General features: G+C 44.8%; 1 protein-coding gene across 1 annotated transcript in view; it reads left to right on the forward strand.

The window, feature by feature from the left end:
* Nucleotides 1-2660: 2660 nt before the first annotated feature.
* The window catches only part of LOC146834537 (uricase-like), a 151521-nt gene continuing 130504 nt past the window's right edge, over nt 2661-23677 (forward strand). Inside the window, exon 1 of the mRNA XM_085601932.1 lies at nt 2661-2805. Coding sequence (XP_085458058.1) covers nt 2776-2805 — 30 coding nt within the window. The 5' untranslated portion in view covers nt 2661-2775. The remainder of the gene's footprint in view (nt 2806-23677) is intronic.

The raw sequence follows: 23677 nt of genomic DNA on the forward strand, positions 1-23677 counted from the left end.
TCTGTTAATTAAGCATTGGAAGGCGCAATTTTTTAAAACAATATTTATTTTCAGATATTTTAGGGAATCAATATTGTTTATATTGGTATTATGTCAATGATCTGACTTTACATCTGCCTCTGTGTTGGGTGATCTTGGACTTGACTTTAGGTTTGGTGTGGTCAATGTGACCTCATGCTTGCTTGGAGCTCGTTGGCAGTAGATTCAGTCTACACAGGTGTTATATCCTATACTTCCTAGTCCTGGCTGCTCAGCCTACTTGAGTATGATGTCATGGAATGTTGGGAGTGTGTGCATGTTTTGAAGAGTGATCAGTTAGATTGAATGGGGCTGAGCAGCAGGATGCTGCTCCCGGTGGGGCACCCTGTACCAACTTACTTGAACCAATAAATCTACCTAACTACATCCCTGGCTCCCGGTCTACCTATGATGACAGCACCTTTCTTCAGTTACAAAAACAGGGATGAATAGTTTCTCCTTGCACCACCACTAATTGATTTATTCCTCCATGTGGGTCTAATACTGGGCCACTCATAGAGAGTTTTGGCCTTTCCTTGGTGAAGGCTACAATCATCTTGCCTCCCTCTTGACCCATTTTGGAAGCAGGTTTTTGGCTTATGTTCCTCTCTATCTACACAACCTCCTCCTAAAGTCTACTCTAAAGACTAAGGGCCAGATGTACGACCGATTTTGTGCTGTGGCAAAGGGGATTTCAGCCTCTTTGTGACCACAAAATAGGTCAGGCCAATGTACTAACCCTAATTTGCAAGTCGCTAATCAATTAGCGACTTGCAAAATAGGGCTAGGGACTCGCTATTAGGAAGGGGCATGCCAAGGGCGTCCCTTCCTAATAGCGACTCAAAAACCCATGTATGAATGTTTGGCAACTGCAATTGATGTCACAAAACACTCGCAGTTTACTACCCTTTACAGAAGGGTGGTAAACCACTCACAAACAGGAAGGGGTCCCCAGGGGACCCCTTCCCCTTTGGGAATGGATGCCCAAATATTATTTAAGGGCAGGCAGTGGTCCCTGCTCTTCCAAAATGAAACTGAAGAGTTTAATTTCTATTGGAAAACAGGCTGCATTTTTTTTTTTAAACTGCTCTATTTAAAAGCAGTCCCACACATGGTGGGCTGTTGACCCCATCAGACCACCATCCCTGGGAGTGCTAGCCATTCCCAATGGGGTTGCGACAACCTCATTACTATTCATGAGGCATACAATTTGCGACTCCATTGGGAATTGCAAACAGTGTCTCAGACACTGTTGTACATTGGATTTTCGACCCGCAAATTCCAATGGTCGTACATCTGGCCCCAAGAGCCTAATTACGAGTCTGGTGGTCTGAGGACCGCCAGACTCACAGGGTTGTGGCAGTGGCGGTCCAGCCACCACCACTCCACCAGTCTGACCGCCCAATTACAACTTTGACAGTCGGACCGCCACTGCACCGCCAAGACCGCCCTGAGGGCCTGATTACGAGTTTGGCGATGCAGGAGCAGACTGCCATGCCGGTGGCCCACTCCCGCAGCGCCAAACCTGTGTGCGCACAGATTGCGAGTTTCCTCCCATTCGCTGGGCTATTTTTGGTGGTGTTACGGCAGTGCCTCTAAAAATGGGTTCTGCAATGGAAGTGCCAAAAACAGTTCCTGCATGGCATGGACTGTAAAATCCATGCATTGCAGGAATTGGGGGTGCATGCACACAGGTGGGAGCACATGTTATGCCCCCCTGCATGCATCCCCATGCACATGGGCAACAGGGGGCCCTGTGCGGCCCACTTTGTTTCTGGACCTTCAGCCTTTTCATGGAGTAAAGAAGTCCATGACACCACTGGCAGTCCTGAAACTCGTAATATGCATGTCGGTGCTACAGCGGCACCACCAGCATATTGCTGAGCCTTTGACTGTCGTGCCACTGTCAGGGAACTGCGGCTCCCTGGCGGTTGCGGTGGTGCAATGGCAGTCTATCCGTCAAAATTGAGTGGTCAGAGCGCCGGTGCAGCGGTGCCTGGCCCGCCACCGCCGTGCCTCTGTGCGGCTAGTGGTCCTTGGCCTGCCAGACTCGTAGTTAGGCCCTTACTATTAGCCCCCTGCATTTGTTATAGTTCTCCTTTGACTCCATTCCACTGTAGCGACTGTTGACAACAATGAGTAACTCACACTCAGAATCAACAGGCTCACTCTCTTGAATGCTCTTAGGATGGATGGCTGGATGGACAAACGGACGGGCGGATGGATGGACGGAGGGACCTGGACAGGCATTTTTTGCCCAGCATCTAGTCTCAAGGTTAGGATAGTATCTAAGTCATATGTAATTCCAGGGCACTACTGTGCATCGTTAACGCACTGTGATCTGGTTGTCTGTAAAACATTTTAGCCCAGATGAACCCAGGGCCATGCTCACATGAACTCGAGTCCTTAAATGATGTTTGCATAGTGTGCGATGGGACTGTCTGCAAACCCATCCGGCAATTGGATTCCACTGGCAGCAAAATAACGATTTCTGTTAATAAACAGCAACACTGCTTGAAAGCAAGCTATTTTGCAAGATCGAATGTGTCCGACAGTTAGGTGCACTCCCTCCTCCTTCCTCCCACATCTAAAAGTCAAAGTGGGCATTTATATAAAAAGAACAGCGATTGGCTGCAAGGCATAGTTAAATATTTCTTTTTCAGCTACATTTTTTCTTCCATGCCAATGTGAGGTTGTCATCAGGTGTCTAAAGCCGTCGCTGTGTGTTCTTCACTGAAACATAGTCCAACTCTCAATATGGCTCAGTTCTACGCAGGATTTAAGAAGGTGAGATTTTTTTTAAAATTATGAATAATTGATAAAAAGCTGCTTGTAAATGAGACTTATTTCAAAACACACTGATGCAAATGTCGTCTTAAAATTGTTAACAAAAAGAAAAAGTCTGGTTGGAGAGCACTCCATTTCTTGTGTCTAGCTCATATTATGTTATTCAGTTGCAAATGTTTCTTCGTGGTATGAGTTGTATTTCGACTCATAGGTGCGATTTAAAAGTTCTGTAAGCCCGCCCCGCCCCCACCCCCCATGCGGCTTTACAGTGGGCAGTAAAAAAAGGCAAATGGTGTGTCAATGAGTACGTGGGCTTGGTTGTGGCCTTTGCGAAGAACATGTTACATTTTAATCCGAATTTGACACAGCAGGCAATCCGTTTACAATGTTTTTGCTCATTCACATGGATAAAAATTAATTAACTGGATTTTCGCGCGCCCTCTGGTCTTTGTATACATGGATATTAAACTGGTTTTGATTGTCAATGAAAAATTTATTTTGGCAGCTATGTCAAAATAATAACATTTTGTTTGAAGAACGAAATAGTGGCGCATGGTTAGTGAATAGGATCCGAGAATCAGGTTTTACAGGTTTGCATTGATCTCAGATGTAGCTTCGTGTCGCCATCGTTGTCTAGTTGAAAGGAAGAACATGGTTTATTGTTGAAGCAGGTGTGACAATTACAGATACTTATTGATCTTCTTTATTTTTTCTGCCCATATCAGAATCTGAGGGGCATATTTATGAGGGCCGTGCGTCATGCTTGCACCATGCAACGTGGTACATGCAAAGCCCAAAGTCATATTTATGAAGCCACGCAGAGCCACGTTTCGTGGCTTCGAAGGGCTTCATAAATATGGAGTAATGCAATGGCGCGCAAATTGCTGCATTGCATTACTACTGGCAAAGGAGGTGTTCTATGGGCGTTGCTGTCTGTGTTCCCATGCAAATCCCATAGATTTGACCCATTTCCAGATTTACCAAACCTGGTAAACCTGGGAATGTGCCAAAGATATGCGTTTTCCCAGGTGAGGCGTAACGAGGAGAACTCTCCTTATTTCTCCTCGTTTTTTCCTCTCTCTGTGTGAGCTGGGTTGTTTTTGTGCAGCAGGGTGCTCCTTCCTGCACAAAAACAATCCTGCATGCAACACAGGCACCCTGGCACCAAGGTGCCAGGGTGCCTGAGTTGGCAAAAGGCTGCCAAAACAGCGCCAGTGCAGGTGGAAAGGACAGGCATGGGCCATATTAGATTAATACGGTGTATTATTGCCCTTTGTCTCTGAGGCAGGGCAGCAAGGTAACTTTTTGTGCTGCACCACAATTCTGGTAAATATGCCCCTAGGTGTACAGAGACAGGTACTTGGATGACTCCCTGTGCACCCAGGTACTTTAGAGAACCGCATGAAGGGGTATATTTGCTAAGATTTTACACTGTGTTTGCATCATAAAAGTGACGCGAATCGACAAAATCTTTTTTTACCTATTTACTTTCCAGAACAAAACTTGTTTTGCGCTGGAAAATCCCTTGAAAGAAAAGCACAGCAGAGGGCATTCCATGGGTGGTGCATGAGCTTTCCAATGCAACCACCAAAGGTTTTTGATGAAAAACATTATTTACTTATAAAAGTCGACAGGGTTTTGTGGAAAAAATTGCAGACATTCATTTCACCTTTCTTTTCCGACTTGGCATGTGTGCTGCACTGTACAGCACAGATACAGTTGGAAAAGTTTTAAAGTTGGTCTAAGCATAGTATTTTGTACTGGAAGGGTATCTTTCCAGTACAAAACCTATGCTAGACTCCCTATGGTGCAAAGGTGTGTCTGTGGCGCACAGCAGAACATTTGTTCAACAGTGTTAGTGAGAGGAGAATAGAGTGCCATATTTCTGTAAATATGGCGCTCTCCTGCTCTCTCCTTCTCACGTGGAACAGCACAGCAGTTGTGGCTGCTGCACTGCGATGTGTGATAATCTAGTAAACTCTGGGCCTAGTGTTGTGAGTGGAATCTCCCCTACATGGTGAATAGGGTGTACCCTTGCCCTGAGTGCCTGACTACATGTGACTCTGGTATCCTGACTTTTCTTTTGGCCACAGTGTCACTCTAATCTAGCATAAGGGCAGCTGCCTAGGCCTGTACCTGACAACGTGATGTTCCGGCCTGTCCTGTGAACTCACACACACTAACGTTCTGGATTGAGGTCATTTACAAGTTAAGAGAAGTAGATTCCTGTTGAAACTTCTGGGGCCTCCGTTCTGTGTCTGTTATTATCCTTCTCAATTCTCTCAATTCCAGTTCACCCCTTCATTGCCTTGTTCTGTTGGTTGTGCTGTCTCTTGTCCCATTTGCCAATATAGTTTACCTGGTGTGTATTCAGCAACATTTTGGGACCTTTGCCTGAGTCCTGGTTGTCTCCAATCTTGTCATATCATCATCTGTTGTTGGAACCTGAGACTCGGCTGTTATTAAGTACTGATATTATGCCCTCTGCCTTACAGCTGGTCAGATCTACCTATTTCCATAACATCAAGACTGAGTGGTGCCATCCCATGAAACAGATGAGTTCAAGGAAAGTGGGATGCGGTGCCAGATTTTCTCTCTCACTTCCTTTCCTTGTGTCTCCCCTAATTTCATATGTTGTTCTAAAAGTAATCTTTATTGTTAGTGTGGATTCTTTCCATTCTTCATTCAATACAATCCTTACCATGAGATAAGTCGCAGTTTAAAGTTGTTTGACCTTGCTAATAATTCAGAGCAGAAAGAGAATCAAGAAGCATTTTATCTTTTCTACCATAGAGTTTTTATATATGAATTCTAAGAGTGATTTTTCCTATGTTTATTATAGTCTTGAGAAAGAGGATATTCCTTGAAACATGTGTTGGCTGTTTGTGTACTGTTACTTTTGGAACAACATATGAACATTTGGTGGGATTGATAATTTCATATTGAATCAGACTTTTTCGAGACCTCCCTTAGGATATTATGAACTCTTTGATGCACCATTAGGGTTGTGGTACAGGAGAAATAAGGTTTTGGGCTATTGATGCTTTTTACCCGGCAGGATGATATACAATTGCAAAATGTGACACCTGAGCACTGCCATTTCGTGAATGGTAGGGCTGAGGGGTGAGACTGGTGTTTCTGTTGTTCAAGGTGAGGACATTTCTATGCCACACCTGCTCTTTTTTCTGTCCCTGATAACTACTCCTTGAAGGCTGATGACAGCCAGATGCAGAAATCTCACACTTCATTGTGTTCATGTTGATGGTACTCTTACTAGGAGCCAATACTACCTGCTTTGAGAAGCATCACTTTACACAAAGGCTTGTCTGGAAAGCAGCCTGAAAAGAATACTTGAAAGAGAACCACCCCAAACTGCTTCTAAAGGTGGATCCCTAGCCCCTGTCTGGAAAAAATATGGTAAAGTTAGGTCCAAATTACCACACTTTGTTAAAGTTCTAAGTTCTTCTTGACCAAGGAAGGAAGCACTCCAAGAAGCTGCTTTGTAACAAGGGTATATGTCTGCCTGACAGTCAGTCTTCCAGAGGTGAGGGGATACCATTTGAACTCTTTACTTCCTGCTGAAGGACTTCATGATCTAACTAGTGCCTAGGAGCATGTTGGCCTGCTTAGGGAAGGAAAGAAAGTATACAGCGCTGCAGGAGAAGAGATTGCCCATAAAGAGAAGCTCATCATTGTCCCAATATGAAGAGCGCCCAGGGAAAATCAACTGCATTAGACAGCAAAGGTAGTGAAAACGTGTAACATAAGTAGGGCTCTCAGTCTTTCCGATCAGTTCCTGCTGAGAATTGCCCCAAAGATTTAATCAAATCATATTTTGTTGCATCCGCTGTTAACCTCTGGGAGCTGCAAGGTTATGCTGCCATTGTCAATGCCAGAAGGTAAGAAGACATGCCACCACAAGTGGAACCCGGTTGGGCTGGGAGCACAGAATACTAAAATGGACCGGGATCACCGGTCATACATCATTAAGATGTGAGTATGAGTTTTTCAAGACACTTAACCACCATATCGCACTCTTTTACAAAAATGCCATGAGAGGATGACCTATTTCCTTCATCTGTTGTTAAACGCATGCCTACTACACATTATGGTGTGTAACATCATGATGTCAATAAAGTCCCTAGTCTGACAGGTATCTTTTCATCATTGCTGAGAACTGGTAAAATTCCACTCATTTTCAAAAAAAGACCTTCATCCAAATAAGCTCTCCTATTACAGCCCCATCACTTGCCGTCCCTTCTTAGTCAAACTTCTAGAAAGGACTCTAGTTAGCCAGCCTCATTAGCACAGTGAGTTGATAATCTCATCAAACCTTACCAATCTGAGTTTCATTCTTGCTATATTACAGAGTGTCACCATTCAGGTAGTAGATGACATTCTATCAATCACTGATAAAGGTGAAACATGTATCTTGGTGCTGCTTGAGTTATCAGTGACCTTTGAAGCTCTTGACGAGCCTGCATCATAAGAGCCCATGACATCAACATTGTCTCCTGCGTGATGACTCACAGCTCATCCTTTGTCACAGACAAGAATAATACCACCAGTACTAACTTCACCTCCTGCATAACCAACGTGGCCATCTGCATGAGGAAGAACTGCCTAAAACTCAAGAAGGACAAAACAGAGATCCTGATCTTTGGAAACAAGAGCTCCACAAGGGGCTCATCCAGGTGGCCAGCAGAACTAGGACATGCGTGCCATCCACCCTCACAGATCACGCCAGAAACCTTGGTATCAACGGAGTCGACAAACTCACTATGAATAAACAGGTTAACGCTCTGACGGCACCTTGCTGCCTCATTCTCAGAATGCTTCCCAAGATCTTCAAATGGCTCCCCAAGTATACGTAATGCACAGTCTCCCAGTCCCTCATAACCAGCAGACTTGACTACGGTGACGCGCTCTAAGTTGGAATCTCCAACCAGCTCACACAAAGACTCCAGATCATCAAATACATTGCTGCCAGACTAATCCTTGACATTCCCAGAAGTACTCACATCACCACCTACCTCACAGAACTACAAAAGCTACCCTTCTAGAAAATATGCCAATATAAACTGCTTGCCTGCCACTACGAAGCCCTCCACAGCACTGGACCAGCATACCTCAACAACCAATTTCAAAACATCCATCCATCCAGATAGGTAAAATCAGCCTCTCAACCTTGCACATATCCCCGGCATCTGCAGGAGCAAGTCAGGAGGGCGCTCCTTCTCTTCCATCGCTGCCAAGGCCTTGAATGAACTTCCTCAACACATCAGGAGACCCCCTTCGCTGCTCGACCGCTGCAAAAAATGGAAGATTTGGCTGTTCAACTAGAAGCTTCACCTGTCCTATATTACTGCTCCAGCACCTGGATACCCTCACATGTGATAAGTTGTGCCATACAAATCGACCTAGAATAACATAACAGTCTCACTTAGAACTCTTGAATCACAGATGAGTATCACTGATGCTGCCCTAAATAAGATATAGAAATTGAATTGTTCAGTTTTCCACCAAGTCCAGTTCTCTTCATGACTCCATAAGGATTTAAACTCCCTCTTATGATATTCAACCTGCACATGGAGCCACAGGGAGTAGTGCTCCCCCAATAAGACATTGTTCTAGACTGATGATTGCTTTCATAAGCTCATAAAAACATTTTTTTTTATTAACTTAGGAAAATAGTTTATTTTTAATAATATATAAGCATAAACATAAATTGATTCCTTGAAAAATATTACACATTAACATACTGTTCTCTAATTGATTAGTTATAACATTTACAATTTAAGCTACTATGCAAATGTAATTACCAAAACAACAAGCATTTGCAATGCAATCAGTCTCGCCTTTGGGACCTTATATGTATTAAGCTATGCAGCATATTAGCCTGGGTGCTGAAACATCTACTGTTCTTTAACCTGAAGGGAAAGTAAGCACCAAACTGCGTGACATGCCAGGTATGAGAACACATGGAGAGAAATATTGCTTTTCAGCGGGAAATGGTATCATCCAAAGCTCTGTTTTTAATATCAAATCAGGGCCTTCGGTGGTCAGATCACTGAAAATACAAGATTTGAAACAAATATTATTGTCTACGGGTGCTCGTGACAGACAATTTCTATGGACTGGAATCTAGAGAATAATAAAGTGATTCTGGTACTTTACTGATCTCTGCTGGTCGTTTTCTATCAACAAAGTTAAATAGAGGCAGTTGCCAGAAAATTTAAAAAAAGAAATCCCTCAGCAGCAAGCAATTCTGGTATTTTACTGACTTCTACTGCTCCTTTTCTATTAAGACAGTTAAATAGAGGCAGTTGAAAAGAAAAAAGTCCCTAAGTGGAAGCAGACAAGTAATAGGGCTGATCTCCAGAGCCGACAAAGTACATACACATATAAGTATATACTAATATATAAGTATATACTAAAGTATATACAAGAGGTCTCGAATGCTCGACCTAAAAATTGTTAACGTTTCATAAATACATCAGTATGAAGTTTTCCATTTTTCAGCATTTATTTTTAGTAAGTATGACCTCAAATATAAAATAAGCTGAGCTCATTCTTTGGGAAATTCTAAATTAATTAATTTGTATAAGCTTGTTATACACACCAGCCCTGATTTATTATGCATTCAGAAATAGGAAAAAAGTTCAGAAAATATGGTGGGTTAAGGTTTTCTGTTGCTTTTCTCAAATAATAATAATAATAATAAAGGGGCTTGTAAAGCGCATGGTGACGCCATCCCGGCGTGTCCCCGCGCTGTGGAGAGAAGTCAGGGCCAAGAGAGGGACGTTAAAGAGAAAACAGATGAGTTTTTAAAAGTTTTCTGAACAAGGTCTCTGAATCCGCTAGCCTGATACTCATAGGGAGAGAGTTCCATTCTTTGGCAGCCATAACACGAAAGGAGCAGCCACCCATTCTGGCTTTCTTGACGCGGGGAATTTTAAGCAATCCAGTTCCCCCAGAGCGGAGAGTTCTGCTAGGTTCGTAGGGAATAGCCAGATCTGTCATGTAAAGGGGAGCTTTGTGTGAGATGATCCTATAGCACATTAAAAGTGCTTTAAATAGGACTCTCTTTTTTATGGGGAGCCAGTGCAGAGTGGCCAGGGCTGGCATAGAGGCTGATCTTTTCGGAAGTCTAAGGACTAGGCGTGCTGCTGTGTTTTGGAGTACTTGAAGTCTCCTGAAGTTTTTTTGTGTAGTTCCGAGCAGAAGCGCATTACCATAGTCTATCCTCGAGGTCACTAGAGCTTGAGTCATAGTGCGTCTGGCTTCAAGAGGGAGAAGGTCTAGGGTACGGTTCAAGGTCTTCATTACCCCGAAGCATTTCCCTACCACTTTGTGTACATGATTGTCATAAGAGAGTCTGGGATCAACCCAGATCCCCAGATTCTTAGCTGCTTTGCAGGGAGTGGGTAACGGCCCCAAACATGAAGGCCACCACTCCTTGGTCCAGCTCGCATCCCTTCCTCCAATTACCAGAACCTCCGTTTTAGAGCCATTTAGCTTCAGGCAGTGCTGGGTCATCCAGCCTGCCAGAGCCTGCATGCAGGTTTTAAAGTTGTTAGCATCAATGGAGGGTGCTTGGGACAGGGAAATGAGGAGTTGAGTATCGTCGGCATATGAGACTAATTCAATGCCAAACGATTCAACCACTTCCGCCAAGGGGGCCATGTAGAGATTGAACAGGGTGGGGCTCAGGGCGGAGCCCTGAGGTACCCCCTGTTCTAAAGCTATGCTATTAGAGCGATACAAGCCTCTCTGAACCTGGAAGCAGCGGTTGGTTAGAAAGGCTTTAAGCCAGCCCAGTGCTTCCTGGGTGACCCCGGCTTTGTTCAGACACTGCAGCAAGATGGAATGTGCCACAGTGTCGAACGCGGCACTGAGGTCAAGCATAATCAATGCCATAGTCTGGCCCTCATCCGCGCCTGCTCGTAGGGTTTCGGTCGCTCTCAGAAGGGCGGTTTCAGTAGAATATCCTGCCCTAAACCCAGATTGAGAGCTGTGGAAGACCTTATTAGACTCTAGATGGGCCATAAGTTGGCTGTTAGCTATTTTTTCGGCCACCTTCGCCAGATAAGGTAGCAGCGAAATAGGCCGTAAATTTTCTAGGATATCCTGACTAATGTTCGGTTTTTTTTTTATTGGAAGTACAATGGCTTGCTTCCACTCCGCAGGGAGGGTGGCCTTAGAAAAGGAGAGTTGGAGAATATGTCTGAAGTGTTGTTCTAAGACTTTAAGGCTAGCTGCTAGTATCTTGGGAGGGGCAGGATCTCGAGGGGAGCCCGATTTAATGCTTTTACAGATATTATTTAAGGTTGTAGTGGAAGGGACAGAAAAGCAGTATAGGCATGCCTTATCATAAGTAATCTCCAAATTCTCAGTAAAGTCAGAGCCCGAGGGCAGATCCTTAGAGAAATTAGCATAGATGTTGGTGATTTTGCTGGCAAAGTATTTAGCAATATTATTGCATGATTCAACAGAGTCACTCTGGGCATTGCTCTCGTTAGATACTACCGAGATTTCTTTGAAAATTTTAAAGAGCTCCTTTGAGGAGTTCTCAGCCTCTCCAATGCGGGTCTTATAATAAAGTGCTTTAGCGGAGCGAATGAGTTTATAGTATCCCGCTTGCGCTTTTTTATATTGGATTTTGGCTGTGGGGCAAAATTTAATGCGCCATTCACGTTCCAGTTTTTTACATGCAGATTTTGCCACCTGAAGTTCAGAAGTAAACCACGGGGAGGGTTTTCTCATTTTCTTGTTAATTACTGACCTCCGGGTAGGAGCAGTATTATCTAGGGCAGTTAGGACACAGTTCTTAAGGCATGTATAGGCAGCCTCACAATCGGACCCTCCAGGAGGTCCAGCCGCTTCGAGATTGTCGATAAAGGTATCTAAGTTGAAGTTTTTCCACTTTCGACATTGGTAAATCTGCGTACTATCACTCCTAGTTTCAGCCTCGGACACCCATAATCGTAAGGGAATGACAAAATGGTCAGACCAAGGAACGGGTATTGGAGGAAGCGCTTCTACTCCATTCCAGTTACCAAATATGGGGTCGAGCAGGTGACCTAGTCTGTGAGTAGGCTCTTGGTTCTTAAGAGTAAGCTGCAGGGAGAGTAATTCATCTCTTATACAGGAGGCATCCTTGTCTTGGACATCATCGAAATGAATGTTCATGTCGCCAAGTACCAGGAGTCTGGATTTCCTCAAGGCGAAATGTGCTGTCGCCTCTACTAGGCTAGCTGTAAAATCAAACAGTCTACCTGGGGGTCTATATATAAGAATACCTGATAGGGAGTGTTGGGGCCCCAGTGAGATAATGAATGAAGCAGCTTCGCAGTGGTCAACTGTCAGGGGGAGTAAGGAGCATTGCAATGGGACTCTAACAGCAATAGCTATTCCTCCACCCCTACCGTCTTGCCTATCAAGCCTAGCTAGAGAATATCCTGGAGGCAGCGCCTCTATGATGTCCGGGTCAGAGTGTTCGCCAAGCCAGGTCTCAGTTAACATCAGAATATCAAGTGCTTCATCCTCAAGGAGATTATAGACTTGAATGCAGTGTTTACTGAGAGACCTACAGTTAAGCAGTGCGGCTTTTATCAATTTTTTAGAGGGGACTGTTCTGGGGCCCATTTCAGGAGTAAAAGGGCACATAGAACAGTTGTGTAGTGATAAAGCCCTCATAGAGTGCAGACATGGTAGAGTTATGGCAGGACGGAGATTCAGCAAACTTTGTTTATCATACCGTAAATGGAGGGGGTTTGGTAGGCCAGGGTGTATGGCCCCGCGCCCCGTCCGGCCGCGGACGGGCGCAGACGGGCTAGACTTTGGCTCGACTTCGGCGCGCTTCCGGCACGCCCGCTGCACGCGTCCGCTGCGCGGTCGCTGGCCAACACACATTTATAGGCAGTAGGGGCCACAAGAGCGCTGACCTGGCCACTCGAGCCCGGAAGTACTGGCTCCTCCTCACCCTCCGCAACAATCGCCCACAATGGACGCGGCGGACCGGGGCGGGAGTCGGCAAGGAATTGGGTGACAGAGCAAAAGGTGAACACACAGAACTATTTTAAAATCTAGCCTACTTGCTAAAATTAAAATATCACGCTGTGAATCAGCGCTAGCGGTGTGACACACATAAAATAGGATACAACACAGCACGAGCGGATAGAGCCTGCCACTGCCACCGGCAAGACTCTTCTCCAAGGTGAAATTAGATTACAGTTGTTATTGTGCACAGATCTTCCATCTAAGCAAAATTGCTTGCAAGGGAAGCTGACCTAGTCTATTTAGATTATGTGGTATGTTTACACAATATGTGCATCACCAAAGTGATGGAAATCAACTAAAAATCACTATTCTTCAAATTAAATGCCAAGAGAATCTGAATTTCATTAAAGACACAAAGGCTAACATTATGCATTATTCTTTTAATGCCAGCCAAACTGACACTCCATACAGCACAGGAAAGACTTTTGACATCATAAAGAAAACATTCTCAAACAGAACATCCATTACATAGATCAAGTCCATGCACAGAACAACCTGCCTCTTTTGAATACAAAACTTGCTCCCTCCTTCATGGATGCACAACTTTCTGCAATAATCAAATTTTGGGTACAATATAGTGTCAGACATTGTTTTAGTTCTCCTAATAATCTCGAAAGTTACCCCAAAGGCATTGGATTCATATTCTTTGTTACTTGCCCCCAAAGCTTTAACACCTGACACTCAATGACAGGAAATTAGACAAAGTAAGGAAGCAAGATTCATAGAAAGTTTATTCAGGCCCAAATAGCTTTTACCAGGCAAAGAGGAAAACATACTCAGAACTAAATTTACTTGTCATAGGTTCTCATACCTAGGTCTTAGGGATCTCCTTAACCTGACAGACCAGACATATTTCCCATGCTCCTGCCATTGATAAGATTGTGTCCTGCAGAAACTGCAGACTTTTAGCAGTTTACTGCGCTATAGCTAAGGCCTCTATCAAACTGTTTGTCCAGAAAATTATCACCTGAACTATAGGAGACTACACAGGATCCAAATCCCTTTCCAAGCACCAACATAGCCACCTTTTCAATATTCCTTTATACCTATAGCATGTTTTTCGAACCCAGGACTCTTCAAGGAGTTGTTCAGCTCTTCTGGAAAGGCCTGTCATTTCTTTAGATTAGCTTATATTTTCCAAGCAAGAAGGCTCAAAGTCTGTGTCAGAACCAGAGGATGTTCCTCTTCATCTGTATCTCTCAATAGATCTTCTACGGCAGGAATAATAAAGGAAATGCCACAAGCTAACTCCAAGGTCATTGGAAACCATGCCTGTGATACCCAAAAGAGAGTTATCAGGACAAGTGATCATCTCTCTAACCTCACCTTCTCAAGACCCCTCTGAATCATGTGAAAGGTGGGAATGCGTAAGTGTTGATCCCTTTCCAGATTTGAAGGAAGAAGTTCACTACTAGAGCACTCACATCTGGCATCCAACTGTAATACCTCTTCAGTTGAAATGCCAGCCTGCTTACAAAGAGGTTTAAATCTAGTGGGCTCCAAATCTGACACAGTTTTCTGAAATAGGCCCCACTCAATTTTTAGTCAGTGAAACCACTTAAAAACATTGAATTCAGAGGTGCAGACACATTTGCCTTTCCAGGCAAATACTCTGCCTGCAAGCTGATCTTGTGTTCCAAGCAAAACAGGCTAAGTCTGATAGGTCTGAAGATCTCGTTCCTGCTAATGTGATTTTTACATGTTATAGCATAAACATTGTCCATCTTTTACAAAACCACTCTGCCTTGCAAACAATGTTTGAAACTCATAAGAGCATAGAGCCCTGCAGTCAACTCCAAATAATTTATGTGATTCTATTTCTCTTCTGTGTGAACACAATTCCCCACTGTCCAGTGCACCCAAGTGTGCACCCCAACTGTGTAAACTCGCACTAGACTCCAGAATCCAGAATTAATTCTGGGGAGCATTCAAAGATCGTAGCTGTTCCTAAAGAGGGTAGTGTGTACTTTCGAAGTGTAGACAGATCGGGTAGAAAGTGGGGAATTTCTCCTTTTGAATATAGTGCCCTCACACACCCTTTCGAGTGTCTTGCTTCATCATGGGGCGTTGCTCCTCATGGGGGTGGCGCTGCAGTCCCCCACGGGCCCCGCAAGAGGGCTCTTTGTCGGAGATCTTTTGTTCGGAGACGCCGCAGTTGTGCATGGGGGTGTGTGGGCCTATCTAAAAGGTGGTGAGTGGTGTGTTTAAAAATTACCAGATAAAGTATTTGACCTTTATTCGCAACTCTACCTAGTAAAGGTTAAAATGGTGATCCTGGAGCTCCTCTTGGAAAAGAAATAAAGAGGGCAGATGTGATGATTACTGCTGCTCTCAGGAAAGTGCATGTGAGTCCTAATAAAAATTGGTCAACATGTTTCGCGCTTCAAGGTGGGTCCTTAAGGGTTCCCGATGCGCTTCGTCAGGACCGAACTATAAGTGAATGAAACAATAGTGAATGAAGGGGAACAGGTTTCAAAAGAGGGTTCTGTGTTGTAAACCTGTGATACCTCAATAATAGGTAAATGCAGCGTCCTCGCGCTGGTAGGTAGTCCTTCTTGTATGGATAACCTTTACCCAACCCTGGGATCCCAGCGTTGTACGGAGGAGGGGTAGGTCACTTCACCCTTGGCGAAAGAGCACCCTTTCTCTTTTTGCCTACTCCGCGCTGCTGATGGAGCCCATTCCCTATACTTTCAGGGTTGGGTAAAGGTTATCCATACAAGAAGGACTACCTACCAGCGCGAGGACGCTGCATTTACCTATTATTGAGGTATCACAGGTTTACAACACAGAACCCTCTTTTGAAACCTGTTCCCCTTCATTCACTATTGTTTCATTCACTTATAGTTCGGTCCTGACGAAGCGCATCGGGATCCCTTAAGGACCCACCTTGAAGCGCGAAACATGTTGACCAATTTTTATTAGGACTCACATGCACTTTCCTGAGAGCAGCAGTAATCATCACATCTGCCCTCTTTATTTCTTTTCCAAGAGGAGCTCCAGTATCACCATTTTAACCTTTACTAGGTAGAGTTGCGAATAAAGGTCAAATACTTTATCTGGTAATTTTTAAACACACCACTCACCACCTTTTAGATAGGCCCACACACCCCCATGCACAACTGCGGCGTCTCCGAACAAAAGATCTCCGACAAAGAGCCCTCTTGCGGGGCCCGTGGGGGACTGCAGCGCCACCCCCACGAGGAGCAACGCCCCATGATGAAGCAAGACACTCGAAAGGGTGTGTGAGGGCACTATATTCAAAAGGAGAAATTCCCCACTTTCTACCCGATCTGTCTACACTTCGAAAGTACACACTACCCTCTTTAGGAACAGCTACCCTCTCAATATATACACGTGATTCTGAGGGAGCACGGGTACTGGACCTATCTCCAATTACGCTCCCGGTCCCCCCCTCTTTTTGTAGCATAAGCATTCAAAGATCGCCATGCCATTCCAGGCGTCCAAATTCTCCAGCCACCAATTCAACTCCATGTTGGGTTCCTGATTTAGAGCTACCTTGTCTCCATACCACAATCCTGCCTGAAGGGTCTTCACTATTATTCTCACCTAGGCAAAGTAATGTAAGGGAACTAGAAAGAATGCCTGAATAGAAGAGGACAAAAGACCCAGCAGTCCGGCGAGTTCCCTCAGAGCTAAGGACTCGCATTTCAGCACATACCTTATCTCTTTTCAAATTGTTGTTGATCTTCTTTAAGGCAGAAGTAGAACTACATTCACTGTTTCTATTGTGAAGCCTAAAACCTCCAGAGGTCTGGAGAGGGTAAGAATAGACTTCTCCCTGTTTACTATGGAGCCCAAACCTTCTAGAAGGGACATAACCAATTTGAAGCTCTTCAAAACCTGTGTTTTGCAATGAGACATGATAAGGATATTCTTCAAGTAGATGATCATACACACACCTCGCTCCCTGAGATAGGAAGCTACAGATCTCATCGCTTTGGCAAAGAACCATGGTGCCGATGAGAATCCAAAGGAGAGCGCGCTGAATTGGTAAAGACGGCCCTGCCAGGTGAATTTAATATAGCCCTGACACTTCCTGCCCATTGGAATGGTAAAGTAGGCATATTTCAGTTCCAGTTTTACCATCCAGTCTTTCTCTAGCAACATATCCCTTAAGAGATGGATTCCTTCCATCTTGAAATGCCTGTATACAAGGAACCTGTTCAGATCACATAGGTTTATCACACGCCTCCACCCCTTGTCTTTCTTTTCCACAAGGAAAGTGCACTTACAAGAACTCTGTGGTCTAGGGGAGCTTCTATAATGGAGCCCTTCTGCAACCTGCATTTTACCTCTTCTTCTACCTCTCTCTCTTGGGGGAACAGCTTGGAAGTATTATATCTAAAAATCTATCTTAAAACCCTGGGCGATCTCTAGAACCCAAGGATCCTGCGTAATTGATTCCCAGACCTGGGTAAAAATGTTGAGGAGACCTCCCACTCTTCCCAGGAAAGAAGAAGATGATGAAATCTGTGTACTCACTCTTGTAGCCGGTTGAGCCTTGTCCAAATTACCTGTTCCCTCTTGTACGATGCAGATGTCCTTGTTGGAGATAAAAGGACGTGGTTTGTCCATCTTGGTATCCTCTGCAAAACCCTTGTTGTCTGAAGTTTGAGAAGGTGGACCTCTAGTATCTTCGGCCTGCAGAAAGTCCTCTTTTGCCGGCCCGTCCAAAAACACCTGGGCTGAAACCCCTGCGCATGTTAGATTGGACCTTGTAGAGAGCAGTAAGGGTTGCCACGTATTTGCCCAGGGTTTTGATCATATACTCACCGAAGAGAAGACCCTTGGGATTCTCTGAGGATTCTCTCTCAGCTAGGTCTTCGAGTTTAGGATTCATTTTCATGAGCACTACTCTACGTCTCTTGGCATTGAGGCCAGTGTTGGCATTTCCAAGAAGGACCAATGCCCTTTGGCTCCAGCCCCTGAGGAGATTTATATCTAATGGGAGCTCATTGACATATGATTCTTTAGCCATGTCGATGATCCTTGCCAGGGGTCTGATTACGTCAGGAGGCAGACCTGGCAAACCTTAAGAGTTATCTGAAGCCCCGTCCTTGAGTCCCTCCCCTGCCTAAAGAGGAAGGTAATAAGATTCGGGTCTAGATTAGGGGTGAGGCACACTTTCTCATGTATCACTGGCCTTGAACATTCAGCCTTTAGAATATTATGGGTTTCTTTCTCAAGTGGGTTCCTAATCCATCACTTGATGAATTTGCCCACATGGTCCATGGGCCACCAATCGACAATCCTGGGGTGCTTAATGCTGTGCCGGGAAAACATTTCCTTCCCCAATGGATCTTTAACTATTCCTTTGGATGTAGAAGGGGTTTCATCCTCATTAAAGAGGCGGGCCTCATCAAGGTCCCTCAGGTTAAGGTCTAATCCATAGTCGTCTAAGGGTACTTCGCTCTCTTGCTCCTTCTCTCCAAACTCAATCTCCAGAGTGCCACTGTGGGCATCTGATTCTGTTGTGCCGCATCGGACACCATTCATATTTGTGCTGCATAGGGCCGCCTTCAAGGTGTTTAGACATCCCATTCTTTTTTATGTTCTTGGACCATCCTTCTTCTTTGAGGAACTTGGACCTCCCAATCATTTAGAGGGTATTGCCCCTCTCTTGATATGTTTTGATGTTTTCCTTCTCTTACCTCTGTAATCGGAGTCTCCCCCTGTGATGGGCCTGCAGTCTAAATCATTATCAAATCCCATAGACCTTTTTTGGTCCATCACTGGATCAAGTGTCTCACAAATGCGTACGTATCTCATGTTGGATTTATTTCTTAATTAGCTCCCCATTAATCTTTGCCTGTGAAATCTCAGGGCTCTCTGTCTCCTGACCGGACATCTTTAGTGTAATGAGGGGAAATACTTTCTAATAATCCTCAAGTATCCTGTAGATTGGAGCTATAATGGAGTACTTCACAACAAGGAAGGGGCATATTAATATTAATATATTAATAAAGATTGTTGGCAAGCACGGGGAGAGGAGCAGTAAACCCTGACTAAAAAAACTGCTGATCGCGGAGACACTGTAAATGTCAACTGTCACTGTGACGTTACAGTGTCTCCTTGAGGCTGCTTATAGTAACTGGAATACATTGGGCGAAGCCCAAACAAAGATGGTGGCATGCTGTGCTCTGGGCCATTGCCCAGTGCTTTCCTTTAATCCCATCTTGATGCATGGTTGCCTGGGACATGTTGGGTGAATGAAGCCTAGAGTATCAGGCCCAGGGGAGCTGAAGAGCCCCATGAACTCCGGGCCTGTTGACAGATACCCTGCAGGGGCCGCTGTAGTGAGAGGCATGGCCCCTGCTTTTGCTGGCTATCACACTGCATGGACTGCTGTAGCTGGAAGTACTCAGAAGCAGCCTCGGCAGTCAGTGCTTCGCTCTGAAGAAGGTACGTCGACTGCACTATAGCAGACTGTAGCAGATCAAGGATTGGATATCCTTATAAGTAGGCAGACGTTAGCCTAACATGACGCTAAATGCAACCACTAGTTTAAAACAAATTTAACCAAACAGGACATCTAGGTTCCATAAATTGGAAACTGCAGCAGACTCACACACAAAAGTGATATAGATTATATAAACATGAAAAATGAGCTAGCACAAGCAAGCATTTAGCAAATGTAAATTAAGGGACTAATCTGCGAGGAGCAGCATTTAAAAGAGGCAGATTTGTATTTGCTTGGAATTGATATATGTAATGGATGTTCTGTTCCAGAATCTTTTCTTTAAGATGTAAAAGGGCTCTCAAGTGCTGTGTGGAGTGGCATTAAACCAATAATGCATAATCGTAGCCTCCGGTCTTGTAATGAAATCTTTTTTTCCAATTTACTAGCCATCTCAAAACATGTTTTGTGCTGGAATTCTGGAAATAGCACAAAACAGCACCTAGACCTGCGTTGCATTTCTTAGTGCCAAGGAGGCGTTGAATGGGTGGTGCATGGGCATTCTCATACACCACCCGTGGTCTTTGTTGCAAAACCCTATAGACTAAAAAAAGTAGGCTGGGTTTTGCATCAAAAATGATACCCTTCAACTTAACATAGACAACAGACTGGTGTGGCTCAACTATACCTTAAAGTACCACGGCCTAATGAAACCCTTTAGCTTGGATCGCCAAAAAAACATAGATTATGTTTGCCCTAATTATTGGAGCAACAAGAGTGGTTTAACATTAAAACGTAGATGACTTCTCCTCATCTATCATCCACTGCTAAATCACTGTGCATCCTCATTTTGATTTTTAAGTCATTTGATGGTTTGAATGCTTAGCAAATAAATACTTAACTTTAGACCATTTCAGAATACTTGCAGGAACTTCTTTCTGATTAGACTTTATTCCATAACATCTCAGCTTGAACCTCTCTATCATTCAACCCCCATATTCTTAAAAAAAACATGCAACATGTATACAGAAGCTGGGTTTCTGTTGCACTAACCACTCCCCCCACTTTTTGCCAGACTACTGATGCACTTTTGACTAGATGTGCCCTGGGTCCCTGCCAATCAGGTTCCCAGGGCCTGTGATCTTTCCCTAAAACTGTACCAAAAAACAATTGGCATCTCTGGCCACAGGTCAGCCCCTGGTAAATGGTACCACATGTACCCAGGGCACTGTGACCAGGGAAGACCTCTAAGGTATGCAGCACTTATTATGCCACCCTTGGAGGCCCTGCACCTTTACACACACACACACACACACACTGCTATTGCAGGCTGCATGTTTTGGTGCATAACAAAGAGAAGAGTCAACATGGCACACATCCCTGTGTGCCATGCCTACAACCCACTACCCTGGCATAGGTCAGTCACCCCTCTAGCTGGGTGCACTATACCAATGGTGAGGGCACAGGTGCATGAGCCCTGTACCCCTACAGTGTCTAAGTCAATTCTTAGACATTGTAAGTGCAGTGTTGCCATTAAGAGTATATGGTGCTGGAAGTTTGTCATTACTAACTCCACAGTACGATAATGGCTGCACTGAAAACTGAGAAGTTTGGTATCAAACTTCTCAGCACACTAAACCCACACTACTGCCACTGTGGGATTTAATGAAAAATGCACTCAGAGGGCATCTTAGAGATGCCCCCTGAAAAACGACCAGGCTCTGGTGGGTTCCCTGACTGCTACACACCAGCCTGCCACCACGAGACATGTTTCTTGACCCCTAGGGTGGAAGCCTTTGCTCCTGGAGCCTAGAAGCAAAGCTTTTCCTGGGAAGAGGTGTTCACACCTCCCCCAGGCCAAGAAGAGCCATCTGTGGCAGGGGAGCTTCAAAGGCCTGGCAGCCTTTGTAATGCGACACCCAGCCTCTCCTGCTATCAGGAGCAGCCCCTTTGCTGCCTCCTCTCCTTTTCGGCGGGTAGACAGGTGGTAAAAACTAGCCAGAGCAGAAGGAGTGCCCACCTCTGCCAACTCCACCCCTCAGGTGGGGGAGGCGAGGTGAAGCCCACTCTTCAGTGCCTGCCATCTTGCAGATGGCAGGCACTCCCCAATAAGGATTAGGGATTGTGCTCACTCCCCCATGTGGGGTGAGCACACCCAGGGTGAAGTCACCCTAAGGTCAGTAGCCCATTGGCCACTGACCTCGAGACCCCTAAAACGCCCCTAAATACAGTATTTAGGGATTAGCCCTGAAGCAAGAAGGCAGATTCCCGCAACCTAAGAAGAAAAAGGATGAAAGAAGATGCCCAGCAGAGGAGACTGCAGGGAAGACTTGGGAGAACGACTAACTTGGCCCCAGCCCGTCTGCAGTTTCCAGAGATCCTGTGCCAAAAAATCATCTTGTCCTCCAGCCAGCGACCTACAGAACCCCTGGGAGGACTGACTGCCTTCAGCAAAGATCGTATCTCCTGTGAACAGCAGCTCTGTTCAGAAGAAACACCAAAGAAAGACCCCGAGCCTGCTGAGGAAAAAGAAACCCGACGCCTGGAAGCACCTCAGCACCCGTCGCCTACGGCCCGAGTTTGAGTGGCCCACTGGTCCCAGCGAGGTCCCCCAGCGCTCCAGAGTCCGAGTCAAATATGGGTTGACCCCTCCAGGACTCCCCGATGTCCCCTGCAGCCTGTGCACGGAGACCCCCCCAACTGCGAGTGGCCCGGTAAGGTGAAATCCGATCTCAAAAGAAACCCCTGCATCCAGCCGCCCTGCGCCCTGGAGAAGAGAACCCGATGTGCACCTGTGTCCCCGAGCCCTCCAACTTACCTGCCCAGCTGATGGTTCCTCCCGGAAGTCTTTCTGGTCCGGGACTGCAGCTGAAAACCAAAACCGAAAATCCTCATTGAAAACAACAGGGCACCCAACGCCAAAACAGCACCCTGCACCCAGCTGCCCCTGCACTACTGCGGGTGCACTTTTTTGTGCTAAACAGGATCCCCTTTTGCCCTGAGCCTAACACCAGGAGCTTGGCTGCCACAACCTTGTGGCCTGCTCATCAGAAGCCACCAACCGGAGGTCCCCTATCCCCCTTTGGATAACATTGGGCCTCAGCACTCTGCACTCGGCCACTCTAGTGCAGCTGAGGGTGTAACAAGAGTGCATTCTTGACCCTGGGGGGACCCCTGAGTCTACCCCCAGAACCTCAACACCCACTACAAAATACTTACCTTTAAACCGATAACAATATTTTCCTCCATAGGATAACATTGACTGTTTTTCTTGGAAAAGTTTCCAAGTGTGGAGTTAGAAAAACCTAAAGAAATTCTTTAACATTGTACTGTGTAACAAAAACTATTTTACTTACCTGTTTACAGGAAATGTCCCAGAGTAGTATCTAGGTATACTTCTCTATGTAAGAAAAGTAATCCAAAAAGTAACGTACCTGGTATTTTACTGAAAAGCCCATTCAAGTCTATGTACTGTATTTACAAAGTATTGCATTTCTCTGCAACCATACTGTAAGTCAAAACAAAGTGCATATGCAATTACAATTCAAACTGTTTACAAACTGCATTACTACTGTAAAGTATGTATTGCTTACCTGTGCCAGGCTTGCTTGTTTCTAGAAAATAAAATAACTAAAAGAATATGTTTATACAAAAACAATTGGTCTGAAGTTCAGTCTTTGAGTTTGTGAATTCATTTGCTGACTGAGTATGTTATAATCAGGGAGGAAGGAGTTAGAAGGAGCTATGATCCATTCAGCTTCCTTTTGGTCAGTGAAAATCATAGGGGAATGGATCACTTGTACCTGCAACCAGGGTCCACTGTGTATTATCTGTCAGTACTAATAAAAGTACTTAAAAAAAACCTCATTCCGTAAGCAGGTCGTATGGCAGTATATCTTGATTCATTACAAGACCGGAGGCTACCATTATGCAAATACTTTTATTTGCTGCCCAAACATGCAGCCCTTTAAAGAACGTTAATACATCACAATAAAATAGAACGTTGACAATATGATGAGTGGGCTGAGTAGGCTCTCATCTTCCTCTTTTGTTCGCTGCTCTGACACAGCTAAGTACTCTTCTATATATCTCCTGCTTCTTCAATGATAATTGTGCCATATTTGATTAAGGATATTTATCAGTACTTCCTATAACCCCTTTTTACAAATATGTATGTTTGCTACTATTGTTTTGGCTTAGTGTTTTTTTCAAATGTCATTGCTTTGTATTCAATGTCTTTAATTAACCCTTTTTTTCAGGTAACTAACCCCTTGTCCAATTTATGGCAAGCGGAGTAATTTCTACACACATCGTTTATGATCGCATTGTAGCGTTCATGTTATCTTTTCTACTCTTCTACTATTAATATGCCTTAATGATCAAAAAACG

The sequence above is a fragment of the Triturus cristatus genome, chromosome 4_2 (assembly GCF_964204655.1).
Source record: "Triturus cristatus chromosome 4_2, aTriCri1.1, whole genome shotgun sequence".
Classification (NCBI taxonomy): domain Eukaryota; kingdom Metazoa; phylum Chordata; class Amphibia; order Caudata; family Salamandridae; genus Triturus; species Triturus cristatus.